At 46.8% G+C, this 20,883-nt stretch overlaps 1 protein-coding gene across 5 annotated transcripts in view; it reads left to right on the forward strand.

Moving 5' to 3' along the window:
• LOC123992899 (MAP/microtubule affinity-regulating kinase 4-like) overlaps positions 1-20,883 on the forward strand; it is a 57,999-nt gene that overhangs the window by 296 nt on the left and 36,820 nt on the right. For 3 of the 5 annotated variants that reach the window (XM_046294512.1, XM_046294516.1, XM_046294517.1), the window contains exons 1-3: positions 236-1,282; positions 15,159-15,356; positions 18,959-19,012. In XM_046294512.1, coding sequence (XP_046150468.1) covers positions 1,235-1,282; positions 15,159-15,356; positions 18,959-19,012 — 300 coding nt within the window. In that variant the 5' untranslated portion in view covers positions 236-1,234. Of the gene's footprint in view, positions 1-235; positions 1,283-15,158; positions 15,357-18,958; positions 19,013-20,883 lie in introns of those variants that run through there. The other 2 variants (XM_046294514.1, XM_046294513.1) reach the window with 2 other exon arrangements.

A 20,883-nucleotide genomic window follows, 5' to 3' on the forward strand; every position in this document is an offset into this window, starting at 1 on the left:
GGAATTAAATACAAGTACAGTAGTTGTTTGTTGCTTTGTTTAAGTGTGTCTATTTTAGATAGGGCGCTGTCACCCCTGTTGTCAAATGCCCAAAAGATGCTGTCTGCAGTGTCAAGTGATGACATTACTGTACAGAGTATTGCTTGCCAACGTGGTTGGCGTGTGGTTTGTGCTGGTAACTGCTGTTCTACCGATGAATGAATGGGGAAATTGTCTCTTTAAGAACATGGGGGAAGGGTGTGTTACTGAGCCTCCGACGCAGCCCTGCCTATTATTTTGCTTGACGTTCTTCCTTCTTGCTCTTGTCATACAGTTTGGGGATGTCTTTTTATGTAGGCAAATGTTACAACTGATAGTAATGAAGGATATCTGCAAGAATCCAAGATAAATAATTTTTCGAACGTTGATTATTATTCGACGGCTACTTTTTCGGAAGTGGTCCATCGCGAACAGAAAGAGAAAGGGGGTAACTGTATATTCGCCGATGCTTTATCCGCAATTGTCATGTCGTTGTATTGTTTCTGTTGACGGTTAATTATTAAATAATCAACTATGAAATGCTGGTTGACAATTAGTCTTAAGTCGTTCAGTGTTTTGCCTTGGGAGTGGTTGGTTTTGCGAGCATCATTTGGCACCCCCCCAAAAAATACAGATTTCTCAACGACAGACATCCCCCCATGGTCGTGGTACGCGCAGACTACCTGACCTATGTTTTTAGTTTTGCCAATTGTTTTTATTGGATATAACAAACTTCTGTGTTCCGGACATACACCCACAGGCATCACTGGACCACACATAATTGCTTTCTAAAAAATATTTTTAGCATAGTAATGGTGCGATAGTGAGAATAAACCCATTTTGGTTTCATTTTATTTCCATAATGAAGCACAGCATTGATGCCTTTCTTCACATGAAGAATCAGCCAAACATGAAGTGGATAGTCTAGTAAGTAGGCGATTCAGACAGTTTTCTAGACAATTGTCTGTATCATTTCGTGTTCGGTGCTGCCCTTTTACAATAAAAATGAGTATTGTTTGAGGATACAATTCTGTCTCACTGCTCTCGAACCTGGGGTTGCCGGTAGGATTGGCGTCTATTGCCTTTGAACACTGGCTAGGCGGTGGAGCGGCCAATGTCGACTGTTATCCTCGGTAGAATATAACGTTAATCCTGTACATACCTACATACAAACCAAGTTGGCATTTAGTCTAATAGAACGGATACCTCAGGGACAATGACTTCTCGTGCAGCACTACCTGGGAACGATCGGAAATCGGACCTCGTAAGTATTTAATACATTTTACTGTCTTATATAAGCTTTTGTTTATGTCAGACAGTCATGTGAATTACACCCTATAAATGGAACAGTGGCATAGAATCAAGCAAGGTGACAAGTTAACGTATTAAAAAACGACAGGAGGATGCATAAAGCCGATACAATCATTATTGATTGATGGGGGAAGGCTTTCTGTAGCCTATTTGCACTGCTGTTAAAACCATCATTAATTCACTCTGTACATTTTGTTCAAGTGAACAGAATAACCCATAATACATCATTTTGAGAGAGCACATTCTGTCCCTATAAAATCTGGAAATCAATAATGATGCAACTGTAACACTGTCATACCAGTATTTAATAATATGTCAATTCAATGTGAAACAAATGTGGCCAAGCTAATGCAGTGTCAGGTTTGTATACAGCCTCTCAGGCACATATGTCACTTTGGTTTCAATGTCTATGTTTCACACATTTTTTAAAAAGGAATGCTGAAAAGAGGACATTTTGTTAATCGCCATGTAAAAGCTCTTTACCTCTTCTAATTCCCATCAATCATGAAGGGGATGTTTGGCTTGAGTCTAGTCTGCTCAGTACAGTATCATTGTAGAATAACAGAGCTTAAAGGGACACGTAGCTCACCCGTTTTGCACAGACCTCCTGTACGGATGACTGGCATTTGAAGCTAGACAGTTTTATCTGTTTATTGACAGTGATCCTCGGCCAGACACTCAGAAGTGTGACAATCCACCCAGTATTTTGATCAAAACATTGGACAGGCCCCAGTTTATTTCTTTATTTACGTAGACGAACAATAGCTAAATAGACAATTATATTAGGCCACGCCCACATAACATATTACGTTCTATTGTCTGCTGATCGTTGTTGCTTTTATTTGTTGATCACCCTCTGCTACAATAAATAACCATTCAAATCCTATATCTAACCAGGTCTCACATTATCAGGGCACTGACTTGGTCCTTCCTGGAAGGAGTGGCAAGCAATAGTGACACCCTAAAAGGCAGATATATTCACAACAAAAATGCATTTGAGTTGAATTAGTTAACAAAGCATCATTGACAGGTGGATATACAGAGGGGGATAGGGTCTGTCTCACCATGCTGTGCCCACCCTCATCCATAGTATTAGGGCATGGCAAGACGTTTGTTGATTGGTGGGCTGTAGGGCTATATTAGGATAATATTATGGTACTACACAATAGATGGCCTGAGCTTACATTGTTTTTCTAAAATATATACGTAAAGAAAAGGCATAGAAATCTTCGAGACATTCATGAAGCAGGTCATGCTTGTTGTCCTTTTCAGAAAGGACAGACTTCCAGAAGGACTTCCATTCACATCAAGTGACAATACGAGAGTAAATATTTGATAACATGATTCTCTTAATTACAACCACTTTATGCTCACTTCAAGGAATACAAAACAGAGTATTGTGTGAAAGCCTATGTTGTTCCGAATGACTGTGTGATCTCGCTCTCCCTGGAGGATGTGAGTAAAACTTTTAAACAGGTTAACACTCGCAAGGCTGCCGGGCCAGATGGAATAACAGGGCGTTTTCTCAAAGCATGCGCAGACCAGTTGGCAAGTGTCTTCAAGGACATTTTCAATCTAACCTTGTCTGTAGTCTGTAATCCCAACATGTTTCAATCTGACCACCATTGTCACTGTTCCCAAGAACTCCAAGGTAACCTGCCTAACCTGCCTATATGACTTTTAAAGGCTGGTCATGACACACCTCAAGACCATCATCCCAGACAAAAGCATTATTACTATTATTTTTTAAATTTACCCCCTTATCATGGTATCCAATTGTTAGTAATTACTATCTTGTCTCATCGCTACAACTCCCGTACGAGCTCGGGAGAGACGAAGGTTGAAAGCCATGCGTCCTCCGAAACACAACCCAACCAAGCCGCACTGCTTCTTTAACACAGCGCGCAGCCAACCCGGAAGCCAGCCGCACCAATGTGTCGGAGGAAACACCATGGCAACCTGGTTAGCGTGCACTGCACCCGGCCCACCACGGGAGTCACTGGTGCGCGATGAGACAAGGATATCCCTACTGGCCAAACCCTCCCTAACACGACGCTAGGCCAATTGTGCGTCGTCCCACGGACCTCCCGGTCGCGGCCGCTGCGAAAGAGCCTGGGCACGAACCCAGACCCAGTGCCCTAGACCGCTGCACCACCCAGGAGGCCCGACAAAAGCATTATTATATAGGTGGATATATCAGAGAAGAATAGGGTCTGTCTCATCCCAGACACCGACCCACTCCCAATTCGCATAGCGCCCCAACAGATCCTCAGATGACGCAATCTCAATTGCACTTCACACTGCCCTCTCCCACCTGGACAAGAGGGGAAATAACTATGTGAGAATGCTGTTGATAGACTACAGTTCAGTATTCAACACCTTGGGTCCCCTCCAAGCTCATCACAAAGCTGGGGACCCAGGGACTGAACACCTTCCTCTTTAACTAGATCATGGACTTCCTGACGGGAAGGCCCCAGGTGGTGAGGGTAGGCAACAACACCTCTGCCATGACAACAACCTCTCCCTCAACGTCAGACCAAGGAGCTAATCATGGACTACAGGAGAAAGAAGGGAGCGCACACCCCCATCCTCATCGACGGGGCTGTAGTGAAGCGGGTCGAGAGCTTCAAGTTCCTTGGTGTCCACATCACTAAGGACTTGACAGGTTACACACACACACACACACACACAGTTGTGAAGAGGGCACTACAGCGCCTTTCCCCCCTCAGGAGGCTAAAAAGATTTCACATGGATCCTCGGATCCCTACAGCTGCACCATCGAGAGCATCTTTGCCTCACTGCATCACCGCTTGGTATGGAAAATGAACCACCCTTGACCACAAAGTGCTACAGATGGTGGTGCGGACAGTCCAATACATCACTGGAGCAGAGCTCCTTGCCATCCATGACCTTTATATCAGGCGGTGTCCCAGCCATCCAAGCCATAGACTGTTTACTCTGCAACCAGCCGGCAAATGGTACCAGAGCATTGGCTCTCAGAACAACAGGCTCCGAGACTGCATCTAGCCCCAAGCCATAAGACTGCTAAAAAGCCATAAGACTGCTAAACACACATATACACATACGCGCGCGCATACACATACACACATGCGCTCGCACACGCATACCGACACGACACATACATACATACATACATACATACATACATACATACATACATACATACATACATACATACATACATACATACATACATACACACACACACACACACACACACACACACACACACACACACACACACACACACACACACACACACACACACACACACACACACACACACACACACACACACACACACACACACACACACACACACACACACACACACACACACACACACACACACACATACATACAGGCACTTTTAGACTCATCATTTGCTGCTGCTACTCTGTTCTTTATTTTACTTTTATTATTATTTATCCTGATGCCTCGTCACTTTACCCTGCCTTCATGTACATATCTAGCTCAAATACCTCGTACCCCTGCACATTGATCTGGTCTTGCTACTCCCTGTATAATCCTCCATTCTTGTGTATTTTATTCCTCTTGTGTTAATATTTTTTTTGTCTTATATTTTTTAGTTCTGCATCATTGGGAAGGGCTTGGTAGCAAACCTTTCACAGTTAAGTCTACACCTTTTGTATTTGGCGCATGTGACAATAATCTTTTATTTGATTTGACTTAAATATTGTCATTGTGACACTGCTAAACTATTTTTTTTTTCTATATATTTTTTAAAACTTTTACCCCTTTTTCTCCCCAATTTCGTGATATCCAAGTGGTAGTTACAGTCTTGTCCCATCGCCGCAACTCCCCTACAGACTCAGGAGAGGCGAAGGTCGAGAGCCATGCGTCCCCCAAAACACAACCCTGCCAAGCCACACTGCTTCTTGATATACTGCAAGCTTAACCAGGAAGCCAGCCACACTAATGTTTTGGAGGAAACACCATCCAGCTGGCGATCGAGGTCAGCTTTCAGGTGCTTGGCCTGCCACAAGGAGTCACTACAGCACGATGGGACAAGAAAATCCCGGCCGGCCAAACTATCCCCTAACCCAGACGACGCTGGTCCGATTGTGCGCCGCCTCATGGGTCTCACGGTCGCGGCCAGCTGCGATACAGCTTGGGATCGAACCTGGATCTGTAGTGATGCCACACTGTTAAACTGGATTACCTTTACAGCACAGATAATCAAATGAGCAGACTCCTCTCATCACACCTAATGTTTTTGATATGGTCAAAATGTTTCTGCACTGAGACTATACTATTCTATCCCCAAATGAACATCTTAAAGTTTCAATGCAGATGTTTTTAATCTCCATATCAAATCATTTTTGGTAAAAATTAAGTACCTTACTGTGATTGTTTTGAATTACAATAGTCAAAAAGAAACACAAATAGCTTCTTAGCAAAGAGCAATTTCTCATTCAAGAATTTTGATAGAACTGTCTGTGAGTGATTTGTGGGGAAGGGATAACTGAAAACTAGCTCTTATTGGCAGAGTGGTTTGGAACTTTCTTTCATATGATTAACTCATCTATTAACTAGTTTACCACATGGTGATGTCACCAGGCAGGCCAACACTTGATCGCGGGAAAACAGGCTGAAATTTTAGACAGACGTTTCAAACAGCTCTTACGCTAAAAGGGCATTATCATTTTTACAGATTCACAGTGTTATTCCAACCTCATAGTGTGGGTATATACATTACACAGGAAAAACATTTGGTATGCTGCACTGGCCGTTTAACAAAAAACACATGTTGGTGGTCCTTTATGTGACAGAAATGTTGCAGGCCAGGGATCAAAATGATTGACCTGCTCTCGGAGTCAACTGGGTCAAACGTTCCTTTTGTTTGAAATCTCTCAATGGAAATTTAGGGGACTTTCGCTTCCCAGTCCACTTCCCTCCAAATCCGAGATCTATGCTGAGAGAAAAGGAGGTGGAATAACACAAGAAAGTTCACACCGGTCTCCTCCTATCACGTGGCTTGCGCCGTACCTCCGAGAAGGACCCATCTGTAATTAAAATGATTTTAGATTGTATCGTCTTCCTCGGTCTCGTTCCCTGGGACAGCCTGGGGGTGTGTGGGACAGCCTGAGACAGCCTGGGACAGCCTGGGGGTGTGTGGGACAGCCTGGGGGTGTGTGGGAGAGTGAAAACGCTTTGCATGAAGGTTGACGTAGTGCATCAGGATGTGTGTAAAGTAGGGTGGGATGGGGCTTCAACATGTTTTTAAGATTTTGGTAAATCATTGTCAACAACAAATCAGACCTGTGAGGCTGTTGGCCTAAAATGCGGAATTTCTTGAACAGGGCTGAGAGTAGCATATTTGGCTCAGTAAACAGTTGATTCGACCACAATTTTCAATATCCACATTAGTTTTTCTGCTAGAATAGATAATAGGCCTACACAGTAAATAGACTACTGACCAGAAGATGACATGATGTTAACTCCAGGTGGGGTTTCACTTTGTTGTGCCCTTGTGTGAGACATCTACCTATATCCTTGTACATCAATCTATGTAAGCCTAATCAATGTAAATCCATGTCTGTAAAGCAAAGGAATTTGGTATGTAGGGCAGGCTAATGATGCTTATTCAAAGGCATATTATCTCCCTATCATCATAACTTGAATAATGAACCTAACAACACACATGGTGGCACACATTAGTCATCCAGATTTGAGATTTGCATAATCGCAGTCGCTTCGCACCTCCCGCTCCAGCACGTCCCAGGGATCCAAGTCGTTTTGAGTCAGGTGACTAATGCTGTCTTCGGGCGGGTACAGTTTCGCACCCCCCTGCATTGTGACATCCTCTGTATGCCCCTCTTCTCTCGCTTCTATCAGCACCATCTGGTAGAGGGACCTTTACTCTCACTCTCCAGTTGCCCAGCCAGTCCCATGAATGGAGCCCATGTAGGCCCCGTTTCTGTTGTTTTGATCAGTACCTTTACTTCCCTCTATACATTTCTTTTCCAGCTCAGCTTGCATATATACAGAGAACGCTCAATATTGTGAACAAACTTTTAGTCATACATTTAGCATATAAATGTTTTGTTTTATTGACCTGTCAATAGTTTGTCCCCTTTGCAAATAATTCACCAGCCTCTATAATGTAACCACATGCAGGTCTGAATGAATTAACAGGTTTTTCTTGGTGGCACAGAACAAAGCCATCGTGTGGCCTTGGATTGATGGATTCATGATTTGGATGTCTACATGAAAAGGACTCCTCGAATCCCATTGAAGATATGCAGGTCACATAGGATTGTTCAGTCTATTGATTTGCATTGAACAGTACCTTGTATCAATGGTGGGCTATACTTGACCTGCTCATCTTGTTAAAGATGACTATCATCTAGTAGAAATTAACTTGATTTACTCCCATTTATATGACCAAGTAAGCCTAAGTATCAGGCTAGCTTTGGTTGTGTTGAACTGGTTTAGTTGGAAAGCTGTCAGGACAGGAGTCTATTTAAATTGCTTCAAGAACATTCGCACACAGCTCCCTGCTCTGTTACGTAACTGCTGCATTCTGGTGTCACTTTACCTGTGTGTCTCCAGGTCTGAGTGTGGGCTGTGTGGGGCTGGGCAATATATTGCAAAGACCGGTATACTGGTATGGATCCACATTTTTACAATACCATCTAATTAAGGTATTTTGATACAGTGCTAAATAAATGCAAAGTTCTACAAATTGGACTACATCACTGTCAGTTTTGTCCTAGTTTGGTTGAGTATAAAACCATCAGAACCGAGAAAGACCAATAAAATTGTGTGTGGCCTTTCTAGTGTCATACATTACTCATAAAGCCTATTAAGATATTTTAATATTCCGAAAAATTAAAATACCCTCAAATACCGCCATACGTGAAAAATATTGTGATATGATATTTTGTCCATATTGTCCAGCCCGAGCTAACTAGGTTACCTAGTGATGCATAATATGCTGACCCGACCAGACGCGTCACTTGTGCCAGCGTTGCAAAATACATTTACACATACAGGTTATTCAATCATTGCACCCACAATGCTCGCGAGCGTCTGCGTAGCCAGGCGCTAAAATAGAACTTGGTTCTATTTGTGACGCTCGACGCGCTGCAAGTCCCGCCTCTCCCATCTCCTCATTGGTTTTTAGGAGCATATACTCATGTGGATGATTGAAAGCTTAACTGAGGTTAAACTCCGATAGGTTGTGGCATTTCAAGAAAAATAACAACCCAATGTTTATATCCCAGGACAAATGAGCTAGCAACAGCAAGCTAACTAGCTACATTTCCATAAATGTTTAATGCTTTTTGACCTGTCCCCAAATTAATATAATTGGTTCTGAGTTTGTTTTGATATTTCAATCTGCGTGTTGTGATTGCATCTGGTGTGGGGGGGGGAATAACGCATGCACGTGGTCTGGTCAGCATGTAAGACATCTGTTCCACCTGGGCCTACTGTCGCTTTCCAGAGCGACTAGGCTGCGCTAGAGCATTCCACTCCTGTGTTCGACTGCTACATTTTCATTAAGTTTTAAATAGATTTCAGCTGGATGAATTGAGTGAACATTACAGAAGTGTCACATTCAAGTCAAAAGGTTGTCTGTTGGGTGAACTGTTTCAATTTCCACAACTGAAGGGTCACTGTGAAATTGAGCATTGTCTGGATTTAGAAAAAAAGGAATGGCCTTTTTGTGGAAAGATTCTTCACCTAAAGTTCATAATTACAAATGATTTAATCTGGATGAATGATTATTGGAAAATGTAAGATTCGGTCGTCATTGAAGACACTAGGCTTGTAGCTGTTGATATAGATGGTAGAGTCAATAGTCCTAGTTTAATATATGCCTAGTTTCATTTTTTTTTCTTTTATAGGGGACTCCATAGAATATGGTAGGATCTGATCTATCCTATTTACATAAACCTACTCAGTCTCACTGCACGGTACTGCTTGTCCTCCCCCTGGCCTCGACGTTAAGCATCTGTTGATGTTGGAAACGTCTTCAGTAGAAGGTCAGATAGGCATGTGTTCCATGCGACTCCTGTGTGGGGTTATGACCAGAGCACAATTGCAAAAGTTGAGCAATATGGTAGGCTTACAGTGATAGGCCAGTCTCGTGACAGCGTTTTGTTCTGTGAGCAAAGCATCCGGTTCCACACGTTGCATACTGTAGTAAAATGAACCTTCCTATTGAAGGCTAATGGCCCTGTCTCTCTGAGTCAGTGCTCCTGTGTTCTTGCTGGTGTTTAGGCTGTTTCTTATGGCAGTGTTGTATAGATGACCTGTGTAGGCTGTGCAGTGCACTGTAAGTGGCTTTGGATAAGAGCATCAGTGAAATTCATTTCAGGATTCTCAGTTGCATTGATTAGAGAACCCGACTGAGCAGACAGTGTGTCTGGTTTGTGTGTCGGATGAGAGAAAAAGAGACAGATATCTGACACAGCGAGAAATAAGGCAACATAAATAAGCAGAAGTGCTTGCTGGTAGAGTTCAGTTCTCTCTTTTCATCTGTCTCTGTTGATGTGTGTTTGTGTTACTAGCACGTGCCTATGTGGGGGATTATTAGACCTGTTGCAATGGAAAATTCACTTCAAGGGAAGGAATCCCCAAACCTGTCACCTAATACATCATAAACAGATTTGTATCTGTAATTTGCTTAGTTTATATAGAAGCTTATCCTATGAGAGATTTGGAAGTGGGATTGTGTGTGTGGCCATTTTGTTTTGAACGCATTTGTTGAAGTAGTACTGAATGTGAAGGCTTCAGGTACTCCTCAGAGGCAGATTGTTAAGTTATTCAAGTTTGACCCTCATTCTCTTCTGTTCTTCATACAAGTACTTTTGGGAAAGACTTCCCACCTCTTCTTGTGCTGAGATATACTTAGGATTGAATGATCCTGATGATAGCTTGAGGGGTTATTCTAGTATTATATTGGTTAGGGTACAAGCCCTGAGGGTATGGACCTTTCCTGCTGTAGTGTTCTTTGCCGTTAGCACATGGTCTTCACATTTCAAGGTTTTGTTTGGGCTTCTCATCTGACGCCAAGGTGAGACGTGGGCTGTGAACAACACTGGCTGCAGTGCCTGTGTGTGTCTAGTGTTCTGGAGCCATTATCCGCAGTGGCTTCTCAGCTCTGTTGCTCATGGTTCTGGTAAAACCCCAGTGGTAGTTTACCGACTGGACTGACTGAGGAGAGTACATTCAGTCATGAGTCATGCTGTAGAATTCACTGGCAGGCAGCAGAGCAGACTGTCTGGGACACCCAGAGAATAGAGCATGTTAGGTCATTGCTGCAAACTAATCTGCCCTCAACCAACACAACGGTGTTTGCCAAAAGATCAGTCAATGCTCTGGATTAACGGCAAAGCAGGTTTTGTGTGAAAATGTACTGACATGTAACTGCCGTGGAACTAAAAGTTATTGATGGGGATTGATACGGGCAGAAGAAACTATAGTTCACTAGCTCAGTCTGATTTATGCACGACAGAGCAAAAGATCTGTCAATGTATCTACTAGCTTGGTTCCAGTGAGTAAAGTAGCCTAATATTGGTTCAGTCAGGTTCCCTAATGCAGCTGCCTGACAGTGAATATTGGGATATATGTTTTGGCCAAAAATAATTAACATTTGTGGACGCTGTCATATTCACACTGTTTTTTACCAAGCTGGATTTCCTTGTCAGCCAGTCCAGGAAACACTGCACAGTTTGATGATGTGACAACGTGGCATGTCACCGTGCTCTTCAGGATAGTAAGTGATGCTGGCTAGTGTCAGAACTTCCTGTTGCCCAAGTCCTATTAGATGGGTGCTAGAGAGGCTATATTTCAAGCATTTATGAACAGAGACATTCCAACCATCCACATTGGTAAGAGAGACATAGATTTTGTCATTGGTAACAATTTATATGCCATCATATTTTTATTGAGGTTACAGTGAGATCATACTCTATGGACAGATCCAGTCTAAGTGAAACACCCATCACAGGCAGAGAGAGTAAGTCTGAGAGGGGGTTATGGGGTGGAGGGCATTGTGCAAAGACGGAATGCGTGGTGGCGGGATGGTGTAACCCTGACCAATCATCATCCCTCCCCACCCACGTCAGGCAAACTGCACAGCAAAGCTTAGCAGGATGCCTCCTATTGTTTTATTATGCCGCACACTATCCATGTGATCAGAGGCGAACATAGCCCCCAAGCACCGTCCATCCAGCCTTACTCAAAGATGGAAGTGGTTCACATTTGTTTACAGTGGTATGCCCATAGACACAGATGGTACAGATTGCCATGTAGCCTATCCGAATGATTTATACATGTTAGCACTCATGCTAAGGCTTTTATTGGCCTGTATGCATTTCTTGTAGGTTGCCACACTGACCTAATATCTCAGGGCTGCCCTCACCTTGCCCAGTGATGCACAGGAAACTGAGTGTACCTCCAGGCTGCCATCATATGACTGGGTCTGGACTACTTTCCTCTGAGGGAGGTGAAGCCTTGAGCCTGAAATTCTTTCTCTATTTTACCAGCTTCTTTTAGAAGGACATGGTTGAGAGCGACAGAACTTAGACTAGACACAGGTATAGCATACTTGTTGGGTGTACTGGTGTTCATGTCACTTCCTGTTGATGTAGTTGTGGGCTATGACACGACCTGTATCTCCTTCTATCTACTTGACTATGACTAATTCTCTTTTGACCCAGCAGCACCTTCCATTTATTTCAGCTGGTTGAATGTTATTTTGTGGAACATTTTAGATTCTATCCATTCCCCATTGTTTACACTCAAACAGATCCAGTCACTTGTCGTTTGTTGTTGACGTTTTTGTTGTTGTTCAGTTCCACCTCCAAGACTTGTCTGTGACCCTACTCTGTTGGACTGCTGCAACATGCATCCTGCATTGTTTCATTAGACAAGGTGTGGATTGAAACAATGGACAGTTTGGTTTTAGGAAAAACGGTGCAGAAAGATGTCCTAGCTTGGATATCAAGATGCAATTTTGTTTTATTGGGGTTAGAGTATCCCCAGCCGCCCTATGCCAAATGTTTCTCTAGTCTTGCCCCACCCACCTTTCCAGTCTCTCTATGTATGTATCAGCGACACCATCTCGTACTCAGCCCTCTGCCCTCAGCCATCATCCCTCTATCTGAATGCATTGGCGTGGCAATCGGACGGAGAGAGAGAATCGATGGGATCTCCTTGAAAGGGGAAAATGGAAAGGGGCAGGGGAAAGAGAGAAACCCAGATTGTGAGGTTGGCTGAAAATGAGAGAAATATACCAACACTAGACAAAAGATGGTTGGGCTCGGGTGTGGAGAGGAGAGGGAGCCGAATTGATTTGTTTTTTTGGGGAGGGGGAGATGAAGGGGAGGAGGCTAACTTGAGGGCTTGTCACACCCAGCGGGATAGGGATGCAGGCAGGGACAATGGAGCCCGGTTAGAGATGATGCCCAATAGGAGCTCTCCTCCTTCCCTTGGGAGCGAACGAGCGAGGGACACGACATGGGAACAGGTGGATGAGAGGAGTGATAAACCAGACTGGTTGAGGGGGATGGGGGGGTTGAAAGGGCTCTGCCAAGAGTAGTCTGATGCAGCACCAAGTGCTCTATTTCACCTGATGTGCTGATCTGGGGTTAAGGCTTGTGCGTTTGCTTGTACATTGCACATTTATGGTTGTGTGAGTTGGTGTCTCTGTGTGTTTGTGTTCTTTAAAAAAAAAGTTTACTGCAACTCCCCAACGAGCTCGGGAAGGGCAAAGGTCGAGCCATGCGTCCTACGAAACATTACCTACCAAACTGCGCTTATTAACACCCGCCCGCTTAACCCGGAAGCCAGCTGCACCAATGTGTCAGAGGAAACACCGTTCAGCTGACGACTGAAGTCATTCTGCAGGCGCCCGGCCCACCAAAAGGAGTTGCTAGAGCGCGATGAGCCAAGTAAAGCTCCTCCGGCCAAACCCCCCCCTAACCCGGACGATGCTGGGCCAACTGTGCGCGCCGCCCCATGAAACTCCCGGTCACGGCGAGTAATGACGTGTGTGTTTTAAAGAAAGACAGTTGGTCTCAGTCAGGCAGCGGGATCTCTCCTGGGAATGAGTGTGCACTATTCTGTCGGAAGGTTATACACTATGCCTTCCCTGTGCTAGCCTGGCTGTGGTCTGAAGCTGGGAACTGGTTGTGCTTGGGGATACTGATGAGATTTTGGGCCTCACCCCGCTTGCATCTGTCTTTTTAATCTCACATCTATCTCTCTGGGTGCATTGAATAGTCCTTTGAGGCAATTTAAAGTTCCTAATGCCTTAAGTGACCTGGGCGTTTTTGACAGGTAGCAAGGAAAACCGCTTTCAGATTTATTGAATGATCAAGGGAAGGACGCTCTATTAGTCCTTACCTACGTTAGTTTGCCAATGATGAAGAGGAGTATTCTTTGCGGAAGCTTTGTTGATTAATGTCATCATAGCTCCGTCTAAATATAATGTCGTGGTTTGACTGTTTAAACTAATTTCGGGATGTTCGCTGAAACGTTGGCGTATCACGATTTATATACCACAAAATCATAATTATCTTCATTATAGTGAATTCCTCTGGAAATATGGATACATGGTCAAATGTTACTTCATTCATGATTTATATTTCAGTTTACAGACATCAGAATGAACGAGGAGTAAATGAGGACGGTTTGATTCATTCAAACGCGATCCTCTTCTCGCTTTTCCTTTTCCCACCCACTTTACCTTGAACACTGTGATCTTTTCAAATGAGATCAAGGTAAAATCACTAGGAAAGGAGAAAGGTCACATCATAGAAACCACCCGAATGCACCCCTCTCCTGCCCTATTCCATTAGGGGCCCCACATATCCCTTCCCTCACCACACCTCACCTAAATTATTCAGTTGATGAAAAATATTTTAACCTTGTCCCTCCACTTGTCCCTTCCCTCCTCCCTCTCTTTTTCTTAATTCACCTGCATTGGCACTGTATCCTAAAGTCATTAGTGACACCACGTTGTAAAGTGTAATCTCTCTGAAATGACACTGTTGCTTCAGGAACACCATGCTGTGACTCTTATCCAAACTATTCTCAAAATGTCGATAGTTATTTGAAATTATTCTAATAAATGCTGTCATAGATTGTGTTATCCAAACTCTCCATTTATGCTTTGTTGACTTGGAACATGCTCTGATGGGTAACCCAACGAGCCAGGGCTCTGTGTAGGAGGAATGTTGAGCCGTCATGTCGCTTTGGCGTGTGAACGCAGCTTGCCGTGCGCTACAGTGTGGTGTCGAGCATTCCAGAGCAGATCGATTAGGAGATGCCAAATTGGGCCACGACACTCGTTTCTATTTTATGACCTGAGGAGCATGCGTGTGAAGGATGCCAGCAATGCGGGGTGGAATGAGATTAGCTGCCTTCCTTGGCTTCCACAGGCCTCATGAGCCACTGCTAACCAATATGTGTTAATGTGCTAGCTAGCTTGGCGCTACTCAGTATTTACTATCAGCCCAATAGCGTTCTCTAATCCCATCAACAGGTTTTTCTCAACCGACACTGATGCATTACTCATGGCCACTCAACAATCGACATGAACAATTCCATTACACAAAACCATTACAAATGTTGCCTATGGTAGTTTCAGATGTGTAGACATTTGGGGGTTCTAGATCACCAGAATTTCTTAGATGATCTGTGCTTAAATCACTTGTATGTGTTCTAGAATCATCTATTGGCCCAGAATGTGATTTCACACCATTGATGTCAAGATGCGATGCAGCTAGATTGTTTTGCATTGTGTTTATGACCCCTGTCTCTTTTCCCAGCATACCTCTCTCTCGACGAGCCGCTCGGAGAAAAGCACCGGTTGGTCGAGCAGATCACTCGGAGCACGATGCCGGAACTCTATCGCCTCATGTTCGGACGAGCAGCCGCACATCGGCAACTACCGTCTGCTCAAGACCATCGGCAAGGGCAACTTCGCCAAGGTCAAGCTGGCCAGGCACATCTTGACGGGCAAAGAGGTGAGACTGGACTGGGCTGGAGGTGTGGATGGGCTAGACTGAGAGGTGAGACTGGACTGGGCTGGTGGTGTGGATGGGCTAGACTGAGAGGTGAGACTGGACTGGGGGGCTGGAGGTGTGGATGGGCTAGACTGAGAGGTGAGACTGGACTGGGCTGGTGGTGTGGATGGGCTAGACTGAGAGGTGAGACTGGACTGGGGGGCTGGAGGTGTGGATGGGCTAGACTGAGAGGTGAGCCTGGACTGGGCTGGAGGTGTGGATGGGCTAGACTGAGGGGTGAGGCTGGACTGGGCTGGGGAGCTGGAGGTGTGGATGGGCTAGACTGAGGGGGAAGCTGGACTGGGCTGAAGGTGTGGATGGGCTAGACTGAGGGGTGAGGCTGAACTGGGCTGGGGGGCTGGAGGTGTGGATGGGCTAGACTGAGGGGTGAGGCTGGACTGGGCTGGAGGTGTGGATGGGCTACACTGAGGGGTGAGGCTGGACTGGGCTGGGGGCTGGAGGTGTGGATGGGCTAGACTGAGGGGGAAGCTGGACTGGGCTGGAGGTGTGGATGGGCTAGACTGAGGGGTGAGGCTGGACTGGGCTGGGGGCTGGAGGTGTGGATGGGCTAGACTGAGAGGTGAGGCTGGACTGGGCTGGGGGCTGTAGGTATGGATGGGCTAGACTGAGGGGTGAGGCTGGACTGGGCTGGGGGCTGGAGGTGTGGATGGGCTAGACTGAGAGGTGAGGCTGGACTGGGCTGGGGGCTGGAGGTGTGGATGGGCTAGACTGAGGGGTGAGGCTGGATTGGGCTGGGGGGCTGGAAGTGTGGATGGGCTAGACTGAGAGGTGAGACTGGACTGGGCTGGGGGGCTGGAGGTGTGGATGGGCTAGACTGAGGGGTGAGGCTGGACTGGGCTGGGGGCTGGAGGTGTGGATGGGCTAGACTGAGGGGTGAGGCTGGACTGGGCTGGAGGTGTGGATGGGCTACACTGAGGGGTGAGGCTGGACTGGGCTGGGGGGCTGGAGGTGTGGATGGGCTAGACTGAGGGGGAAGCTGGACTGGGCTGAAGGTGTGGATGGGCTAGACTGAGGGGTGAGGCTGGACTGGGCTGGGGGGCTGGAGGTGTGGATGGGCTAGACTGAGGGGTGAGGCTGGACTGGGCTGGAGGTGTGGATGGGCTACACTGAGGGGTGAGGCTGGACTGGGCTGGGGGGCTGGAGGTGTGGATGGGCTAGACTGAGGGGGAAGCTGGACTGGGCTGGAGGTGTGGATGGGCTAGACTGAGGGGTGAGGCTGGACTGGGCTGGGGGCTGGAGGTGTGGATGGGCTAGACTGAGGGGTGAGGCTGGACTGGGCTGGAGGTGTGGATGGGCTACACTGAGGGGTGAGGTTGGACTGGGCTGGGGGGCTGGAGGTGTGGATGGGCTAGACTGAGGGGGAAGCTGGACTGGGCTGAAGGTGTGGATGGGCTAGACTGAGGGGTGAGGCTGGACTGGGCTGGGGGCTGGAGGTGTGGATGGGCTAGATTGAGGGGTGAGGCTGGACTGGGCTGGAGGTGTGGATGGGCTACACTGAGGGGTGAGGCTGGACTGGGCTGGGGGCTGGAGGTGTGGATGGGCTAGACTGAGGGGGAAGCTGGACTGGGCTGGAGGTGTGGATGGGCTAGACTGAGGGGTGAGGCTGGACTGGGCTGGGGGCTGGAGGTGTGGATGGGCTAGACTGAGAGGTGAGGCTGGACTGGGCTGGGGGCTGGAGGTGTGGATGGGCTAGACTGAGGGGTGAGGCTGGACTGGGCTGGGGGGCTGGAGGTGTGGATGGGCTAGACTGAGAGGTGAGCCTGGACTGGGCTGGGGGCTGGAGGTGTGGATGGGCTAGACTGAGGGGTGAGGCTGGACTGGGATGGGGGGCTGGAGATGTCGATGGGCTAGACTGAGGGGTGAGGCTGGATTGGGCTGGGGGGCTGGAAGTGTGGATGGGCTAGACTGAGAGGTGAGACTGGACTGGGCTGGGGGCTGGAGGTGTGGATGGGCTAGACTGAGGGGTGAGGCTGGACTGGGCTGGGGGGCTGGAGGTGTGGATGGGCTAGACTGAGGGGTGAGGCTGGACTGGGCTGGAGGTGTGGATGGGCTACACTGAGGGGTGAGGCTGGACTGGGCTGGGGGCTGGAGGTGTGGATGGGCTAGACTGAGGGGGAAGCTGGACTGGGCTGAAGGTGTGGATGGGCTAGACTGAGGGGTGAGGCTGGACTGGGCTGGGGGCTGGAGGTGTGGATGGGCTAGACTGAGGGGTGAGGCTGGACTGGGCTGGAGGTGTGGATGGGCTACACTGAGGGGTGAGGCTGGACTGGGCTGGGGGCTGGAGGTGTGGATGGGCTAGACTGAGGGGGAAGCTGGACTGGGCTGGAGGTGTGGATGGGCTAGACTGAGGGGTGAGGCTGGACTGGGCTGGGGGCTGGAGGTGTGGATGGGCTAGACTGAGGGGTGAGGCTGGACTGGGCTGGAGGTGTGGATGGGCTACACTGAGGGGTGAGGTTGGACTGGGCTGGGGGCTGGAGGTGTGGATGGGCTAGACTGAGGGGGAAGCTGGACTGGGCTGAAGGTGTGGATGGGCTAGACTGAGGGGTGAGGCTGGACTGGGCTGGGGGGCTGGAGGTGTGGATGGGCTAGATTGAGGGGTGAGGCTGGACTGGGCTGGAGGTGTGGATGGGCTAGACTGAGGGGGAAGCTGGACTGGGCTGGAGGTGTGGATGGGCTAGACTGAGGGGTGAGGCTGGACTGGGCTGGGGGGCTGGAGGTGTGGATGGGCTAGACTGAGAGGTGAGGCTGGACTGGGCTGGGGGCTGGAGGTGTGGATGGGCTAGACTGAGGGGTGAGGCTGGACTGGGCTGGGGGGCTGGAGGTGTGGATGGGCTAGACTGAGAGGTGAGGCTGGACTGGGCTGGGGGCTGGAGGTGTGGATGGGCTAGACTGAGGGGTGAGGCTGGACTGGGATGGGGGGCTGGAGATGTCGATGGGCTAGACTGAGGGGTGAGGCTGGGCTGGGTGGCTGGTGGTGTGGATGGGCTAAACTGAGGGGTGAGGCTGAGGTAGAGAAGTGGGTACTGGACTGAAGAATGGGGTTAGGCTGGTAGGAATAGTGCACACGGCCAATGAGGTTTGTAATAGGCCATTTGACAGGCTGGTTGTGGTGAGAGCATGGAACATATGGGGTGGATGGATGGTCGTTGTAGTTTTAGAGATTATCCCTTACATTTTGGACAGAACAAGACTGGGTTTGTTCTAGTCTGTCATTACTTTTAAGGCCTGTGTAGTTGTAAACATAACTTAATGTTAGCCCAAGTCATGACCCATGTTTTTAGGTGTATAATTACACAGGATTGCCATAAAGTTCAACCTAATGACATGGAATGGGGTCATTTGGAGGGCAGTGTGTAGTGAACCATTACAGTCCTAGTCTCACTCACACTTTGACTGAGACAAATCACGCTGTTCAGCCATTTATGGGGCCTTATGACCTGTTGGTTTGTTTTGGAGTTTGAGCTTTGAGATCTACTAAAGCTCTTGAATATGTCACTGTTTTGGTATCACTGATCATAATGATTTGTCTCTTGCCATTTCAGGTTGCAATAAAGATCATTGACAAAAACCAGCTCAACCCGACCAGCCTACAGAAGGTGAGTGCTGTTGTGTGGTTGTCATGAGAAACAGTTTGGAGATGCAATGATTAAAATTCTTATCCGGCAACGAGGCCTAACAAAGCATGCGACGTCACACAGTTTTGCAAGACACAAACAGCATCAAGAGGCATTGAGAACCATTCTCTTCATGACATTTGAGATAATGATGGTTACCTTGAATGTAACAGCTTGAATGTAACCTTCCTAAAGTCATGGTTTTTGTTTTGATATTGACTATATTATGCTGACCTGCACTCTGTCTGCACTCTGTTCCTACACAGCTGATAACATTCTCACCTAGGCTACTATCTAGGCTAAACAACTAGGCTAATATCAATATACAGTGACAGGAAGTGGACTCCTGTGTGATTGTTTTGGTGGACATTTGGCCAGTGAGATGATGCAATGGCCTAACCTTTGACCTCATTCTAAGTTCTAGGAGGCTTATAGTGTCTGGGATGTTTTGATGGTTTTGCTGTGGTACTTGCTATCCAGAATCATTGGGGTGTCCCTACCCCATTGAAGTTGAAATTTTAAATGGTTAAGGTTAGTGTTATGGTTGGGGTAAGGCAGGGATTCCCAAACTCGGTCCTCGGGACCCCAAGGGGTGCACATTTTGGTTTTTGCCCTGGCACTACTCAGCTGATTCAAATAATCAACTAACATCAAGCTTTGATCATTTGAATCAGCTGTGTAGTGTTAGGACAAAAAACAAAACGTGCACGCCTTGGGCTCCTGAGGACCGAGTTTGGGAAACACTGGGGTAGGCATCAGGGTTTAGGGTAGGGACAACGTAAGGATCCCGGATTGCACTAATAATTTTGCTGCATACATAGCAGTGATTTCAGGGCCAGTTAAAGGGGAAGTTCAGGATTTTACCATTTGGATTTGAGATGTTTCCTAACCGTGAAAGTAGTCTATTTCTCAGATACAGGAGAAATTGTCATCCATTGGGGATGTAGCGATTCACATTCGGCACCTTCAGCATTCTAATGCTAAAATGGCTTGCTAAACAAAACCCGAATAAAAAGTAATCTACTAGAGACACAACTCTGATCTGGCTGTACCTGCTGATTGTTCAGGTTCACCATCAGCAATAGTTTTGGTAGTTTTGCTTTAAACAATCAGTGTATATGGTCATTCCTTTTATATACAGGGTAAAGTTGATCATTTCATAACAAGGACAGCAATCACATGTGCGAGGCGCACTGCATGGCCGAAGCGAGAGGAGAGGAGAAGAGAAGATCTCTCCATAAAATCTTCCAAACGGTCAAAACCATTCGATTTTGAGTTGGGGGTGACATCCAAAATTGTGCTATATATTCATTGGCTATGTCATAGCTAATTTGTAAACAATAAATATTGATACATTACTAACTAAAACACTTAAACTGCAAAAATGACAAGTTAATTAGTAGGTGATGGTGATTTCAGAACCAAAGTGGGGGGACAAAAACAGTCTACATTGCCCCAATAATCTGATAGTGGTAGTGGGGTGGTAGATGCCCAGGTCTCCCTTATGGCACTGCTCAGGTGCTGACATAGACATACATCATTTATACACCACACAAACACGCATTCTCTAATCGCACCCAATCGTTTCAAACCAAAACATGTCGTTCCTGGATCGTAGTCCATGTATTTAGATGCGTATTGAATCTTCTTAAAAGGGAAATATGCACATCCCTATAATCCATAGTTATGTTTTCTCTAAACAGCCATTACAAACTTCAGCTAGCTTTAGCCACCACTAGCTACAAATCCATGGGAGTGATGGAGCAATGATTTTGGAACATTGACAACTATGCAATGATAATGTTGCTGTCCATAGGCCTACATGAGAGAGAGAACTGTAGGAAGGTGCTGCT

This window comes from Oncorhynchus gorbuscha, linkage group LG13 (genome assembly GCF_021184085.1).
Source record: "Oncorhynchus gorbuscha isolate QuinsamMale2020 ecotype Even-year linkage group LG13, OgorEven_v1.0, whole genome shotgun sequence".
NCBI lineage: Eukaryota > Metazoa > Chordata > Actinopteri > Salmoniformes > Salmonidae > Oncorhynchus > Oncorhynchus gorbuscha.